At 35.8% G+C, this 15,727-nt stretch overlaps 1 protein-coding gene across 4 annotated transcripts in view; it reads right to left on the bottom strand.

The window, feature by feature from the left end:
- GBE1 (1,4-alpha-glucan branching enzyme 1) overlaps window positions 1-15,727 on the bottom strand; it is a 160,445-nt gene that overhangs the window by 113,625 nt on the left and 31,093 nt on the right. For 3 of the 4 annotated variants that reach the window (XM_064523189.1, XM_064523195.1, XM_064523206.1), the window contains exon 2: window positions 4,801-4,970. In XM_064523189.1, the coding sequence (XP_064379259.1) occupies window positions 4,801-4,970 (170 nt within the window). Of the gene's footprint in view, window positions 1-4,800; window positions 4,971-12,388; window positions 12,584-15,727 lie in introns of all 4 variants that reach the window. The other variant, XM_064523202.1, reaches the window with a different exon arrangement.

Below are 15,727 nucleotides of genomic sequence, written 5' to 3'. Positions count from 1 at the left end.
TTTGAGGAAAAGATCAAATTCCAGTTCAGACCAGGAAAAGGGCATCAAAATCCATCTGGATGGAATATGAAGTCAAAAGATAGACACAAAACATAAACGGAGAGACTGATTCTCTGTGGACTGTATAGGTTACACGTAGTGGCCAATTATGTCTTCCTCTTTCTACACTGTATGATTTTCAACTGCTCAATAGCAGGGTCATGAACATAATCTGCTTAAGAAGTGATTAAACAGAGAAAGCTCAAATACTGATATAAAAACAAATGTCATTACTTCTCAGATTTGATGTTTCTGTGGATATTTAATAGCAGCTTACATTTCAGTCTACTGCCTTCAGTTGTCTGCAGCCACAGAATTATAACACTATTTATCTTTACTCACAAAATCTAGGTACTTCACAAAGCTTTGACAAAAGGAATAAGATATTCAGTATCATACTTTGTAATACCTAGATCACATGTAGGCAAAATTTTAACTTCTGAAAACAAATCATTCCAATATATCAAAAAAATATTAGTCACACCTTTCAGCTATCCAAGTTATGAGGCTTAAGTCCCTCTTTCTTCACCCTGAAGAAAACTATCACAGTAGAAAACAGCCTAAACTCTCCCCACCCTCCAACCACAGACACCTCCCCTCCACCACTGCAAAAATCAGGCAGAAGCCACACAACTAAATATTCTAAAATGACAGAAAAGAAAAAAAGTAGACTAAAAACAGAAGCCATGAGCTTGACAAAATATTATAGCAAATACTGAGTTTAGCATATGCACACTTACTCTTTGAAACAACTCAAAGCCACTAACTTTTTTCTTGTTTACAGACAACATACTGAGTCTCTGCACAGCCAAACAGAACTCTGAATATTCTAATTCCCCCAAGATAAAGTCAGTAGGTTACACTCAAAACTTGGACTTCAACTACTTTTTAAATAAACTGAACCCTTTTTAATAGTTGATTCTAAAATAGCAATAAATTGCCAGTAGTCACTGCGTTCCTCAGCAATAAAATAAGCGAATCAAATATTTAGTGTGTTATCACTGAGAGCTTTTAAGGTAGCTGTAACATTGATACTGCCTCTAGTATCAGAAGTTCAGCTGACTAATTGCCTCATACACTTGATTTACTGAGCCACTAAAAGTACTGATTGACAAATCTTAATGTTTTTGGATGTTCATTTAATACTTTAAGTATATTTTTAGACTGAGAGTAAAACAACATACCAGAATACCAGCAGATACAATAGCCTTTTCTTTCCAATTATAAGTTTGAAAGCGGAGACAAAAAGAATTCTGAAAGTATTGGGATTTTCTTGAAGTCACTTTTTTCTTTACCAAAGAAAATACAGGTTATGTGCACTATCACTAGATTCTAGCCTTTTTCCAGAAGGCACAGTGATGCTAAGAATTACCCTGTAAATGGGAGTTCTCATCCATTATGAATGTCTCAAAACAATGCCCCAAAATAACATAAATGGGGCCAAAATATCTTGATAGCAAATCTTTTTTTCTCCCCTATGATAAACCTAAAAAAAATTTACCCCCCCAAAAAGCTAAGACTGAGGCTTTACATGTGTATAACTGCATAAACAAATTATGAATGTTTATCTTAAGCACACTTCATAAGTTATTATGAACTATTAAGCTTAATAATAAATTCTGAAAGAAATTTCAGTTCCTTGTAATACAGTCTATGCCTGTCATTATCATTTTTATTAGTTTTTAATCCTCAAATGTCATTACCTTATCAACTTAAATAGAATTAATATTTTGTGTCTTGCAAGCAAACTGAAAACCTAAAAGAAGATAGTCTGGCTTGGTAAAGTAACTTTTGTTTCTCAGACAATACCGGATTAAATAAACCACTGAGTAACACTTCTAGCCAACTTTCCACAAAAAGTAGTTAAAAATAAAGCATGAAGCAACATTTGAGATTATACTATTATATTTCAATTTAAAACTGAAAAGTTGCTGTCATTTAAGTTCCAGATTTCTTTTTGTATAAAATGTCTTCCCCACTACCACCACAAATGGTTCAGTTACGGTCCTCTTTATAAAGTTACGTTTTCCAAAAAAATAAATAAATGCAATCTTGATATTCAATTTAAACACAGAATAACCATAAAATTAGCTTGAGATTTTAACCTGCTTGAAAACTTAAAGAAAGGTTAAACGGATTCAGTTTTAATTAAACATATCTGTAGCAACTTAATTCTAAATCTTAAGGTTTTAGAACTCAGTTTCTCATCAGAACGTTATTAAAGCTCATCTGAATTGAATGACAATCATCCATTCCTCTAGGCTTTCTAAGTCCATTATCTTCTCCTTTGGGAATGAATACTTCATTGTTACTGATGATGAATATGATATATAGGACGAATGTATTTTTTCCACATTAAAGAGAATTTCTTTTTAGTTTTTTGACTTCTTACTGCCACATTTCATTAGTGTCTAGATGGAACTATTCTAAGATATTTGTCCTAAATTTCTGCTTCATATTATGTGATATATGAAATATTTTTAAATAATATATATAGTTTTTGGAAAACCATTACAGCTTTTAACTATCATATTCTGGTACAAATGTACTTTTTTTCCCCCCTAAAAAGTCAATTTGCAAGTTATGTCCTCTTTCTAAAATTTTAAGCATTAATTTTGTTAAAAGTCAGTTTTAACAATGGACATTTATTAAAATATATATTTAAAACAAATGTATTCTATTCTTGGACTGTGCTGAGTAATTTAATCCAAAGACTATTATACTCATCACATAAAAGAACCCTAGGATGTAACTGATGGGATGAAGGATTGAAGGGAAGGAATTACAGGAGGAGGAGTGGAAGAAAGAAGTATTTTCTGTGTTCATACACATAAAATTTAGCTATTAAAATATCCTCATCTAGTTGTCGTGGAATCAGTGTTGATAGATGGCATTGCTACAACCTAGCAGTAGGTACTGATGATTCATTAGTCAGTTTTGGAGTCAGAGGATACATCTGATTCCCATAGTAAAATTCAACCATGATACCAACTACTTCAGCACCACCTATTCCAACATAAAGACAAGCAGTATTTGAATGAAAGCTAGTCTGCCATCCATTAGGTTAATCATATCAAACAGGATCATAGCTGAAAATAGTGCTGTTTTGCTTGTCTTCTGCATTTAAAAATAAAATTTCAGAAGAGATTTTTCAAGGGGGGTGGGGGAAATCATTGCCTAAATGCTCAGATTATCACAGTGAACACAGGCCCTCCCATCTAGCTCTCAAAGAAAATAAAATACCAACAGTTAAAACAGATGCCATCAGTTTATGATTCTGATGTTTGGGAATCAAAAAGTATAATGTGAACATTTAATGCTTTTTTTTTTTTTTTTGCTTATTTTATTTTTAAGCATAGTGATCTTGGGACTGTAGAAAAACAGCACTAAACAGAGTGCTGGGAAGCGCCTCTGAATAAAACTGTCAGGGTAGTCCATTTATTTCTTTATTATTGCACACGTTTTTACAGAAGTTTAACCATAGTGCTTTAAGAAGAACCATCAGATTCACTATAGTGAATGGCACATGTAAAAAGTCTTACCATTTTAAAATTATATAGGCACTTAAGAGTTCCAAGTTCACAATTGTTTATTCTGCAAATGCTGAGTTTACCCCTTTTCATAGTTTGCTCATATATAAGTAAGGATGAAGAAAGACTCAGCAATATTACCTTTTAATTTAAGAAGTAGTTGTGGACTGCCTCAAGTCTGGAATGCATATAAATTCTTATATATTTTTCCCAAAGCACTCACCAGCTTAGTATTTCAGCAAAACAAAGAGTTGGAAAAATAACATGGCACACTTCTGAGACATAGTTAAATGAACAAAGTCCACTACCATTTCACAAACAGAATCCTGGTCCAGCAAGAGACAGCAACAAAATTCCTAGTATCGTGATGCAATAACACCTAACCGTGAAGAAGGGATAAAGTACAGAAGTGAAGGAGAGGAGAGAAAGTGGAATTAGTATTACAAGACTTAAAAATACAAGTCTATCTGACTTGCTTTTAAGAGTTTCCAGAAAACAACTTATTTTTGAGTGTAGTAAACTTTGCGAATGACCAGCAAATTCACATTTTTCATCTCAAGTTTTAAATAAGTGAGGGAATGTATTCCTCAGTCTCAGAGAAAGCAGCACAGTTCCTCGGCACAATCCTACTACCTTCCTCTTCTGTTAACATCACTCCATCTTCTTCACTCAAAACAGACCACCACCTACTCTTTCTTGGGTATGTTCGTCTACGATTTTCATCTATCATTTTCCAGCAGGACGTTCTTCACCTACACTCTCTTGATTAGCCGGAATCCCAAAGGGCCTTGGTCTTTGACAACACTACTGTTAGGTCAGCCACCAAGGAAGATGCATGAAATTATTCTGTTTTCTTCTTCCTCATTCCTGCATAGGGTTTTATAGAAGCCTAACTGTACAGCTTTACGAAGAACCTCAAATAATTTAGACATGTTAAATCTAAGGTTGCAGTGCAGTCAGGCTAGACCCTTGAAAGAGGTCACCTCTTTATGTGTGTATGTAAGATGCAAACACAATACTGACCATAAAATAGAAACGTGTCCTTAGCCCAGTATAACATTCAGCAAAAAGCAATCAGTTTAAGTTACTAACTGCCATTACACCAGCAACCTCTATGACATACACTTTTACTGTCAGAATTTTACTATTGTTATAAAATTGTCTTTAAGTGGAGAGGATATTGATCTAAGATTTATTGTAGAAGAGAATAAATATTCTTGAAAATACTTACTGAAGTCACCTGTGAGAAACACTGCTTCAGCTCCTGGTGCCCACTCTTTGCAATATACTCCGCCATCCACAAATTGGTTAACTCCAAAGGTTTTGTAACTTTTTGAAAATTTGTCAAGGCCTCCTTCATTTTCCTCAATGTTCTTCAAGCGTTTATAAAACAGAGAATACCTTTCAAAGAAAATAAATAGTGTTTTTGAGAGGAGGTATTTAAGAATGTTTGCAGGGGCAGGGAAGGGGAAGTTTAGCAAGCGTCCTTCTTGTATTTAAAATTAGCAAACGTAAGAACATAAGAACATATTAAGTGAGACATACTGTAACACTGTATCCTTGGACTACAATATCAAATTCACTGTCCTTTTCAGAATTAGAAGAAAAATATCAAGCACAAACCATACAATTTTTCCATGATTGCAAAGTTACAATCTTCATATAACTTTATTTTCCCTACTTTAGGGGAACAATTTGTACTTTAAGTCTCAGACTATAACTCCTCATTGATAGCCAAGAAATCATAATATTAATACACAACAGGAGAACTTCACACTCTCTCACTAGCACTTTTTCCTCAGACTTTATTAATATTGGATGTAGGCCTCATAGGGAAAATTGTATAGGTCCAGTACATCTATCACAGCTAACTTTAACAGTCAGTCTCAGGACACTGAAAAGTTTACAATACACTAACAAGAACAGAAGAAATAATTTGACACTTGCAGAAAGCAGTTCCTTAACATCTGCCTAGAAAGACCATCAGTGAGAATATACGCAGTCCCCTAACACCAGAAGTATTTGAAAAAATTACCACCTTCTGGAAATACTTATTTGGTATTTATTCAGTATTTACTTTCTCCTTTTAAGACTAGAAATGTCATAAATGTCTAGCAAAAATTTACTATTAACAGCTTGGAGTCTGTTGACAGATTTTACCTTGATTTCTCTGAGGAGTCCCATCAATTCTAAAATGCATAAGGTGCACAGGATAAATTAGGAGGGCCAACTTTGCTTCCTAAAATGTGAGCAACTACGTGAAGAAGCATGGCTAGAGCTTCACAATTCCACTGTAAAGTTTATTCATCCTAGATGGAAGTTGGGGGCTTTTTTCTTTTTTTGTTCATTTCTTTCAATTAGGCATCCCCAATGAAAAGTAGAACTGTATTTATGTTCTCTATAAATGGAAAGGAGTTTTTTAAAAAGTGTAAAAACTGAAAAGAATCCCAGCAAAAAACTAGCCACTTGTCTGCCACATTATATTTGCTATATTTTGAAGACAAACACACTGGAGGTACAGTACTATTTCTAAATGCACCCATAACTATATGCTCTCTTCCCATCACCCTGGGCGGGGGGGGGGGACAAACAAAAAAACAACCACTTGTGTGAAGGTATTGAAAAGGGAAAGGAAAGGCAAAAACAACAGCAAAGTAACAAACAGCTTAGCTAAATAAAAAAAGCCATTCTGTTTAAAGCATCAAGACTTAGACACTGCTTTCAGCTTTATTTTAAAGTTCTGTTTCAGAAGTGGCCCTTAATTAGTTCAAAGTATAAGGTAAAAAATGTCTATTTACTGGTCAGCTCCATTGAAGTAGGATTACTTATAATTAAAATTTACAATATTATGACTCCTTCTAAGGTTAATCTCCCAACAGCTTTTATTATGAAGATTGATGATCACCTCTAAAAACAGTGAGAGTCAAAAAAGCCTCAGGACATACAATACCAAATATACTTATAAAGTCTTCTGCCCATCCACCTGCATCATTCCTTTAAAAGTTGCTCATGGGTACAAACCTCAAAAAGTGCACTATAAATGTCTTCTACCCTGATAATCAGTTTCATTTATAGTGCCTGAGGGAGAACATTTTGTCATATTTCCAAATATTAAGTATATTACTTATATACACACATGCACACCCAGTTGATTGACTTAAATTTTAAACAAGTGCAATCACAGAAAGATATGTTTATATAAATAAATAAAATAAAGGTTAAATACACAACAACAGAACAAGTCACTAAAACGGCCTCAAAAGTTCAACAACTGACATTTGGTAAAGGCAAAATTACTCTATTATTGAAGGGTACCCCCTGAACAAATGTTTTGATTTTTTTTTTCATTTTTATTGCTTTCTTTAAAATACATCAATTGCATTATAAAAAAGCATAATGCTATTTGCACCTTCCAATTTCTCTGCCATACATAAGCTGCTTCAAAATTGCTGCATGTCACATGTATTACTTTTGACGAGTTCTACTGCAGCTTACCCAAGAACCGTTTTTTATAGGCTCTATGTAGCTGTGTCTGTTGTAACATCAAAAAAGATCAAACTCAAGTAAAGAAAGTTTCACAAGCTTAAAATAAATAAATGTTTCAGAATAAGCTTTCTATTTAAAATGAATCCTTCTCCCCCCTCCCCCTCCCATACTCTGTTTAAATACTTTTTAACAGCTTTAAGAACACCCTGGCTGGATGCAATATTTCCCACATTCAGGAGGGAGTGGAGGCATTCATCTTTAAGCAAAAGTCAGTCATACAAATCTTTGAAAGCTGGAGAGGAAGGAGATGATCCATTTATTAAAAGAGAAGAACAGCAGGTCATAGAGAAGAACTGCAGTCTCTGAACATGAGAGAAAGGCTGCAATATGCTTCAAATAACCCTGTGCCACATGCAAGAAGATTGCGTACTGCTCTTCCTCACCAACTTCTCCATAGCAATAGACCAACAAACCTATCAGTGTCACTCTCCTCCGTCCAGCTGCTTAAGAAATAAGCAGCAAACAAATTCAAGATGAGAGTGGTCAATTGGTTAGGAGGGGTGAAAATAGACTTTCAAAAGAGAATGATAGATTTAATGGCTCTCAGAAATTACTCTGGAAGTAATGCACATGTTGAAAACTCTGTACTCTTGTTATAGGAATGCTAAATGTACTGTTTCAATTTTTGTCTTTCAGTAAACTCAAAGTTTAAAGAAAAATATATAAAAAGAGACCACTACATTTAATATGCTAAATGATCATGTGTACTGCATTACTCTAAAGAGTTTGCTCTTCTCACCCACCTTGCAATGCCTGTGGTCAAGTTTACGTGTGCAAGCAAAACAATTTCTCTTGAAGGACAGAAGGCTGAAGGAAGGAATCAGTTTCACCAGCACATTAAGCAAACTGTTGATAAAGATTTAAAACATTGCAACAGTAACGGGGGAGAGGGGGGCTTTTTTTTTTTTTTTTTTTTAAATGGGGCAAGTTTTTAACAAGTAATGCAGCACTACATGCATTTCGTCAAAATGCTTCTTCCATTTTCCACAAGCACACCGTTTGTGATACACAGCAAGTTAACTCAGGTACTGCTCCTGCACCATCATTGCAGAAATCATGAAGATTTAAGAGCTAATGCTCTCCATAACCATTTTTAAGTGATATTCTGAAACGTGTTCAGTGTTAATCTTTTAAAGCCATCTCTTGAAATGATCAAACAGAGAATTGTAGTTTGTTCAAAGTTCACAGGAAAAAACATGAGCTTCTGAAATGGATCAATTACTTGTGCTGTGAACTATTCTCAAATCTCATCTCAGGAGATGAAATGCATCTGGCCACAGAAAAAAGCCATTTGTCACAGAAGGTCTTGTAAAACAGAGCAGAAGTGTTGTTCTGTACCTTGTTGCTATTTTATTGGAAAAAACGATAGCTAAGTGCATGCTTATTATTCAGATTTTGAAAAATTTTAAGGTTTTCCTTTCACAGAATCTTTACCTTCATTTCTGGATTACTGACGCTTGGTACATATTTTATCTTCCAAATTGAATCCCCAGAATTAGTTTACACACGGAAAATGAGAGGAAATTTTTTTTCTATTCAAGCAATTTCAAAGATTCACATTGCTTACTAACACCGTACAAGTGTTAAAAAACATGAGGTAAACATTGTACTCACTGTAGCATTTAGTGATCCCCCCTGAATTCTGAACATCATGTCACATTGATGATAAATACAGATTATAGCCACACTGGACACACAAGAACCATCATTTCAAAACAACATTTCGAAGATGAGACAGAACTTGTAAAATTCTGGACATGTAAAAAGAATTAACAAGTGCCCAGGGGAAAACGTCAAAACAAAGAGGATGAATTCTGTCAGTACACTTTTTAAATCTTCCCAGCTTGATGAATCACTGCAAAAATCTTTTCAGATTTGTCTAGTTTCCCCGCATTAAAGTTTACACTGAAGAGGTATTACAAAGTTAAAATTGTATGCAGGTATGCCATGAAAAGTACAACCATTACCTTTGTGGCAAAAAAACTAAATACAGTAGCAATGAGATCCACACAATTTCAGGGGATGAGTCAGGAGTAACTGGAAGTCGTATAGATCAAGACCCTTACTACAGGCCAGGTATGATACAAAACACTCCCGGCAAGTACAGAGGACAAAAACAGGCAGCTTGGGTACATTTCTTGCTCCCAGCACTCTTGAGGAAAGGGAACACACATGTGTGCGCACACACACACACACACACACACACACGCTTATGTGCTTGGGAAGGCTTACAGAGAACCATGCCAAAGGCCATTTCAATTCATATCCCATATCCATTCACCTCACCTCCATTAACAGACCAACAGGGCTGTAAAACTAAAATATCAAAATTAGGTGTTTTCTTCAGACTTACTTGAAACAATGACTTTCTAGTCTTGGTACTTCCACTGGCACATATATACCCATCTTGAAATAGTGCATTTGATAAAAGAATAGTACTTCCACAGCAGTATCCTTTTTTCCTCCTCTGATCTTTCACGGTGAAATAGGGGTATGATAAACATCATTTGGAGCAGGGTCACAACTGTCTTTTTTATCACATTCATAATTTGTAACACAGCATTGCTTTAAATTCATGCTTTATAGACAGTCATGTTTAAAACCTTACAATAGAAATGTAGGGATTTGCTGACTTTCCATAGAGGCAGGATTAAACCATCCAATATGAATTACTATAATGGCTATCCAAAAAGCAGATACTCGCCAATATAAAGTAAACTTCACAGTGAAGGAATAAGACAGTATTAACTCAGTAGCCATTTCGGATGTTAACGTTTTAGGTGAAGAACATTTCTTCATACTTTCATCATTAAGAAAAAAAAACACTCATTTTGTATTATGAAGACCTAAACACCTAAAACTTTTTTTTTTTAATAGTAGAAATATATATATCATAGAAAAAAAATGGCCTAGAATCTTTCAGTCAGTGCAAAGCTAAGGAAAAGTGCAAAACCAAACAGTTCTTACCCGAAAGAAATTTTCTATGTATCTGGTAACCATGATAAACAAAACCCTCCTTGAGCTGCAACTGCTATCATCACTGGTTTCACTCATCTAGTGAGCCAATTAAAAAATGCCAGAAAACAGAGCAGCATACAAGATGCCCTCATTTACTCAATATGGTGCTGCACTCCGAGGTGGCTGTAAAATATCAGGAAATTTCTATGCCCATTCTCACACTTTCTTCCAAAAGGTGTAGTTATTGCAGCTTACAGAACAGTCAATTTGATTATTTTAAAATAAATCTGTGGTGTCAACACTGAAATCAATCATTTTACTCTTTGCCTACAGTGCGGATTTTCGTAGCTATTCATCTTTCAGATTCTTTTTGTCCGCACTAGCTTCTGTGTCATATCTTATTTCCACAGTCTTGGCCCAGTGTTAATGCTAATTTATTCAAAACATGAAAGCAAACAGGAGAGGCTTTGAGGATGGTATTTGTTGTCCATATGGAAAGGCCACTTCTGCAGGCACCAAAAGGGAAAAGGATCTGAAGCAAAATGCCCAGTAACATACACCCTCTATAACCAAATCCTCTCATCTTTCAACGAACACAAACACTTACAGCAACGTCACTGTTAAAATTAAGCTTGGGTCCAAAGAAAAAGAAAACAAAATTCTCTCAGCTATGCAAGTCTGTTAAATATCTCTTCATTTCTTCTAATATAGATATTGGAGAGACTAAAATACCAAAAGTGGAAAGGGGGAGACTGGTTTGTTTTCCCCATCTCCCCTCATTTAAACAGCTAACCTTAAGAAAACCTGTTCAGGTGTTTTGAGGTAACATTTATCCTATTTTTCATCTGACTCATGAGCATCTTAGGGGAATACTATATCTTACTGCCAAGGGTCCACTTTTTCCGCACCACAGGAAAAAGCTGTATCTGCATTACAGTGAAACAGGTAATAGGAATGCAAGAGCACCTAGGTCATCAAACCCAGTCCTTTCCCATCACAGGTATATCATACAGTGCTATCCATCATTACTGAGATTACTGAGCTCCGTTCTAAAAACTAGTTAGGTTTCTCCATCTCTTTTCCTCCTTATTACCGTGACTAGAGAAGTGCTGGAGAACAGCAGTTTGGGTTTATTATTTTGTTTTTAAAGCATTAGTATCCCGTATTAAGGGGAGTGTAAACCACCACATCTGTGCTTTTATAGAGTGACACTGAAGTCACATGCTGTGTTTGAAGCTGCTGAATGAAGTTCACTGAGACAGCATGTGAAGACAGGTACCAGTGGAGGGAAAAAAACTGGCAATGTCAAACCCATACTGACCTACTGAAGAGGACAGACAGGTCTAATCCTCCAAACACTCCGCACTTTTGGGCAGAGAGAGACCTAGGTATTCTACTCCAGTTCGCTTGTGGGATACACTCTAGCAGATGCTCAGTGTGGACAATCAAAGGGCCAAGAAACTATACCAAAATGAGGTGCAATACAAATTGACAACGTGGATGAACCACGCTTTCACCAACATAACAGTGTTACAGATTACTTTTTTACAGGATGAGAAAAACTGTCACCATTTTTAAAGGTTTATTTATTTTTCTAGAATACTAGCATTCAATTAAAGCCACACTTCAAAGTTTAGTTCAATAGGGAATTGAGAAAATGCCAATTTTAATTCCAACAGATTACTGCTTCTGCAGGAATCTGAGAACATCTACAGCTGCTTTCGATGCATACAACAAGAAAGGCTCAGGAGCTGCAGTTCCCCTCCAGATAGCAGACTGACCATTCTTTGGAAAATGGTGTCCAAAATCCTGCAATGCTGCCATTCATCCCTTAGCAGTGATGGATATCATGTAACTATCTACACTGAACATGTAAACAGCAATAGCTTCTTCAAAAAAACTCAACAACTCAATAGAAGAAGAGGAACTCAGTTTGAAGCTAAAGGTACAACAGCAACAATTAAGTCATAAACTAACATATCTAAGCAGCTCTTACCACTATGGGTCTATTCAAAATGTTTGGCTGCAGCAGTAAAATAAGCTGAAGAAAATGTGTCACAAAAGCAGACTCAACTCTGTTCTGCCACAATCCTCAGGGAAGCTACCTAATTCAACAAACATGCTACAGCATTTTGTGGAGCCTGCCTACAAAACAGGCATCCCTGCCTTCAAATTTGATCAGATACATCTATTCGGAGCCATGCTGTCCAGGCTTACTCCATCACTTTAGCATGAGCCTTTGGATCTCCACACTGATGTCTGTGCAGTAGATATCTTTACTCATTATTTGGAAAAATCACATGAGTGGTAATTACCTTCTGCTGAAACGTAGTTATAAGGTGTCTGATGAAGACTGGGTTTACACCCAGTTTACTAGGTTTTGCAGGAAAGCCAGAGTAGAATTAATCTTCTTTTCCAGGTAGTCAAAGAAGGAATACATGGGAATACGCAACAGCACAAACACAAAACCAATCATCACTCAGTGCCCATTTTTATTTCTGCTGTGACCCCTATCATTTGAAAGAAGAAAAGAAAAAAAAAAAATCAAATGTGAAGGAGAGAATGGAAGCTGAAAACGTAAGGTTTAACATATCTGAATGTTTTAAAATAAAGAGTATGGGGCCATTCACAAAATACAGTTTGTACTGCTGTTGCTTTGGTTTTCAAGGTGTAGTCACACACTTTCACCAATACCAAAGTCAATACATCATCAATTAACGAGCCCCTGCTGCTCATTTTGTCCTCTACTCTCAAGTTCACAATTCCCCCCAAACTGTCATTCAGCTGCTTACAGAGGTAGACTTATCTTTTATTTTTGTTGTTTTTAAGGGGAAAAGGATTGAAGGAAGATAAAAGGAGGCAGGATGATGTTCTTCCTGAAGCAGTTTCATCAGTCCAATAAATCAGATGCATCAGAAAGTGATGAACTATACAGGCGGCAAGAACAAATTCCTGTCCTCAGCTGTTTCTTCAACTAGCTTCATCACTAGTGAAAGCAGATCAAAGCGAAAGCCTTGGATTTAATTTCATTCTATTCTCTTTTGCATCCCTCTACCTTACCCACCTTTCATTTTTCTACCCAAAGCAACCATACTTGATGAACAAAAGCACACAAAATCTCATGTGGGCACTATGAACTTCAGAACAATAGATTTACCGCATTTTAACTTGCATACATCAACCTTATTGTTTTAGACGATTGATTTCAACTTTCTCCGTAGTGACGCCCAATGGCTGACAGACAGGGACACAGAAAGAGGCCATCATTTCTTTTTGCTTTTCTGCAAGTCTAAAAGTAGATGCTTCCTATCCCTCTGAAATCATGATCATAGAAAACCTGTGAGTGGCTAAATTTGAGTTTTCCTGAAGTTCTACTTGCACTGAAAGTCTGGCAGCAGCTGAATTATGAAATCACAGGCAACTTAACATCCATTTTTCAGCTGAAAACTGAAGATTCTACAGATTGCCCAATGTTATTAAGTTCATATGAGGTGTGATACAATTAACTGTTATCCTAATAATTTGTGTACACAGGGGTTCAATAAGGAACTTACAGTTAAACCTTACATCAAAGAACTGCTAGAATTTCAAGATCTGCTTCAGCTTGAGTTTTCTTTTATTACTTATTACTAAAAAGACCCCACAGCAAAGAACCATAGAAAAAAAGTAAGAAAGGTAAAAATTACAAAGTAACTTTTCCAAGTGTTCTTTAGTCTGCAGATAATGAATGCCAGCGTGCAGTTTTTCATTTCCAACAGACAAGATAGCTCTGCTCTGTGGTTTTTTGGTCTCCATAGGAGATTTCCTTAAAATTTACTCGGGGGGGTGGGGGGGAGGGAGGGGGGCACAGGCGGGCAACAAGACTGTCTGCTATTGCTGACTCCCTTGATCCTAATGGCTTTTCTGTTACTACAACCAAAAAGCTTTTTGAAGAATTCAAGTAAATGCATTTACAACTTGTGTCTTTACTACATCTCTCCAACTAAAATAAATCTGGAATCTACACTGAAGATGGAAATAGAAGGAGGGGGTGGGGGGAGAAGGAGAGTAAAAGGAAATGCAATAGTATCCACATCATCATAATTCAGTAGTTACTTAAAAATCCCAGGCTCCTTCCATGATCAGTGAAAAGATGTAAACTCCCAAGTCACTCTTTGGAGGCTTTATTACTTCAATATTGAGAGATAAGGCCGTTCTACACCTCAAACTAAATGCATTTTTTTAAAAATTAAAGAAACATTTGCTTAGGGACAATTAACGTGTAATCACTTCTTCTGTTGAAAGTTATTCATAAAGGACAAAGTGATTAACAAAGCATCATTTTTTTCAAAATAACTTAAGCGCAAGTCAAGCCCTAATAACAATATACACTGCAGTATCCACAAGAATGACATCCTATCAGCAGTTGCTATTTCTGATACAGATATAAAACTAATAAGCAATGAAGGCTAATAAGTATAAATATATTTCAGCACTGTTTTAGCAAGACGACTGCTGACTTCAGTTCCGGCACACTGCTCTCTTACACAATGCAGAGTACTAGAAGCAAGCCTCTTTCCCGCTTTCAATGTCAAGATGATTTATAGACTTCACTAGCATTTGACAGCTGTAATGTCTTGCCATCAGTCTCATAACAAATATACATACTGCTTGATTCAGAAACAAATGAAAGAGTGATTACAAGATATAGTAAATGCAAACTTAATGCAGTCATTTAGCAGCAGTTGTTTCACTGACTTCTTTAAGTGGATGCTGCATCTGAGAACACCCTTCCCCACCACAATGTTTAGAGGCTCTTACCCTTACACACATGTATTTGCTCATCTATCTCCCCCTATAATTTATTAGGAGCACATGGATGCCCCTCAGTAATGTTTAGAAGGTGCAAGAGGCAATTCCTCTCCATCAGGAGTCTACAGAACTAGTTAAAGACATGCAAGAGAGCAACAAGAAAAACATACATGCTTAAGTAGTAGCACCTACTGTAAAGAAAGCTATTTTTATCTTTGTTAATCTTTACAGAGTTAAAAATATGTATACCTATATACTTTTTAAGGTTAAAAAAAACACATAGCCACCCACAAAAACCTTAAAATATTAAGCTAGTTATCCAGAGAGAGTTGTAACACAGCTATGCACACTCTACATTTGCCAAAGCAACCAAAATATTTAGACTTTTCCCTCATGACAGAGAAGCTAAGATAGCAACTACAGAATAATGTTTACAGCTCCATTTTATGTTTTCCTTTGTATTCAAACAACAAATTTACCAGTAGCACACTTGTTTATTCAATTTTAGACATTAAATATTTATCAAACATTTTAGGTAGGAGGTTTTTCCGTTAGTAGTCATAGTCTTGCTATCCCTCTGCTTAATAGTCTTAATTGTGCATAAACTGTACACTAAAACTCCCTTAACTATAATAATTTGGTTTTCTGTTGAGATGATACCAAAAGAAATTTGAGGCTTTTTTTTAAATTATCGTAACTGGAGAGAAACTCCATTATATTTGAGCAGAAAGCTGTAGACACATAAAGAGACAGATTTCTTTCTAGAAATCAGTAGACTAAGACTGTGTTAGCTCGTGTTTCATATTACACAAGAGAAAATAAACTGAAAGGTCAGTTGAACAGTTACAGCATTGCCCTTTTCC

Source organism: Dromaius novaehollandiae, chromosome 1, assembly GCF_036370855.1.
Source record: "Dromaius novaehollandiae isolate bDroNov1 chromosome 1, bDroNov1.hap1, whole genome shotgun sequence".
NCBI lineage: Eukaryota > Metazoa > Chordata > Aves > Casuariiformes > Dromaiidae > Dromaius > Dromaius novaehollandiae.
This window is presented reverse-complemented; position numbering and strand designations above follow the sequence as displayed.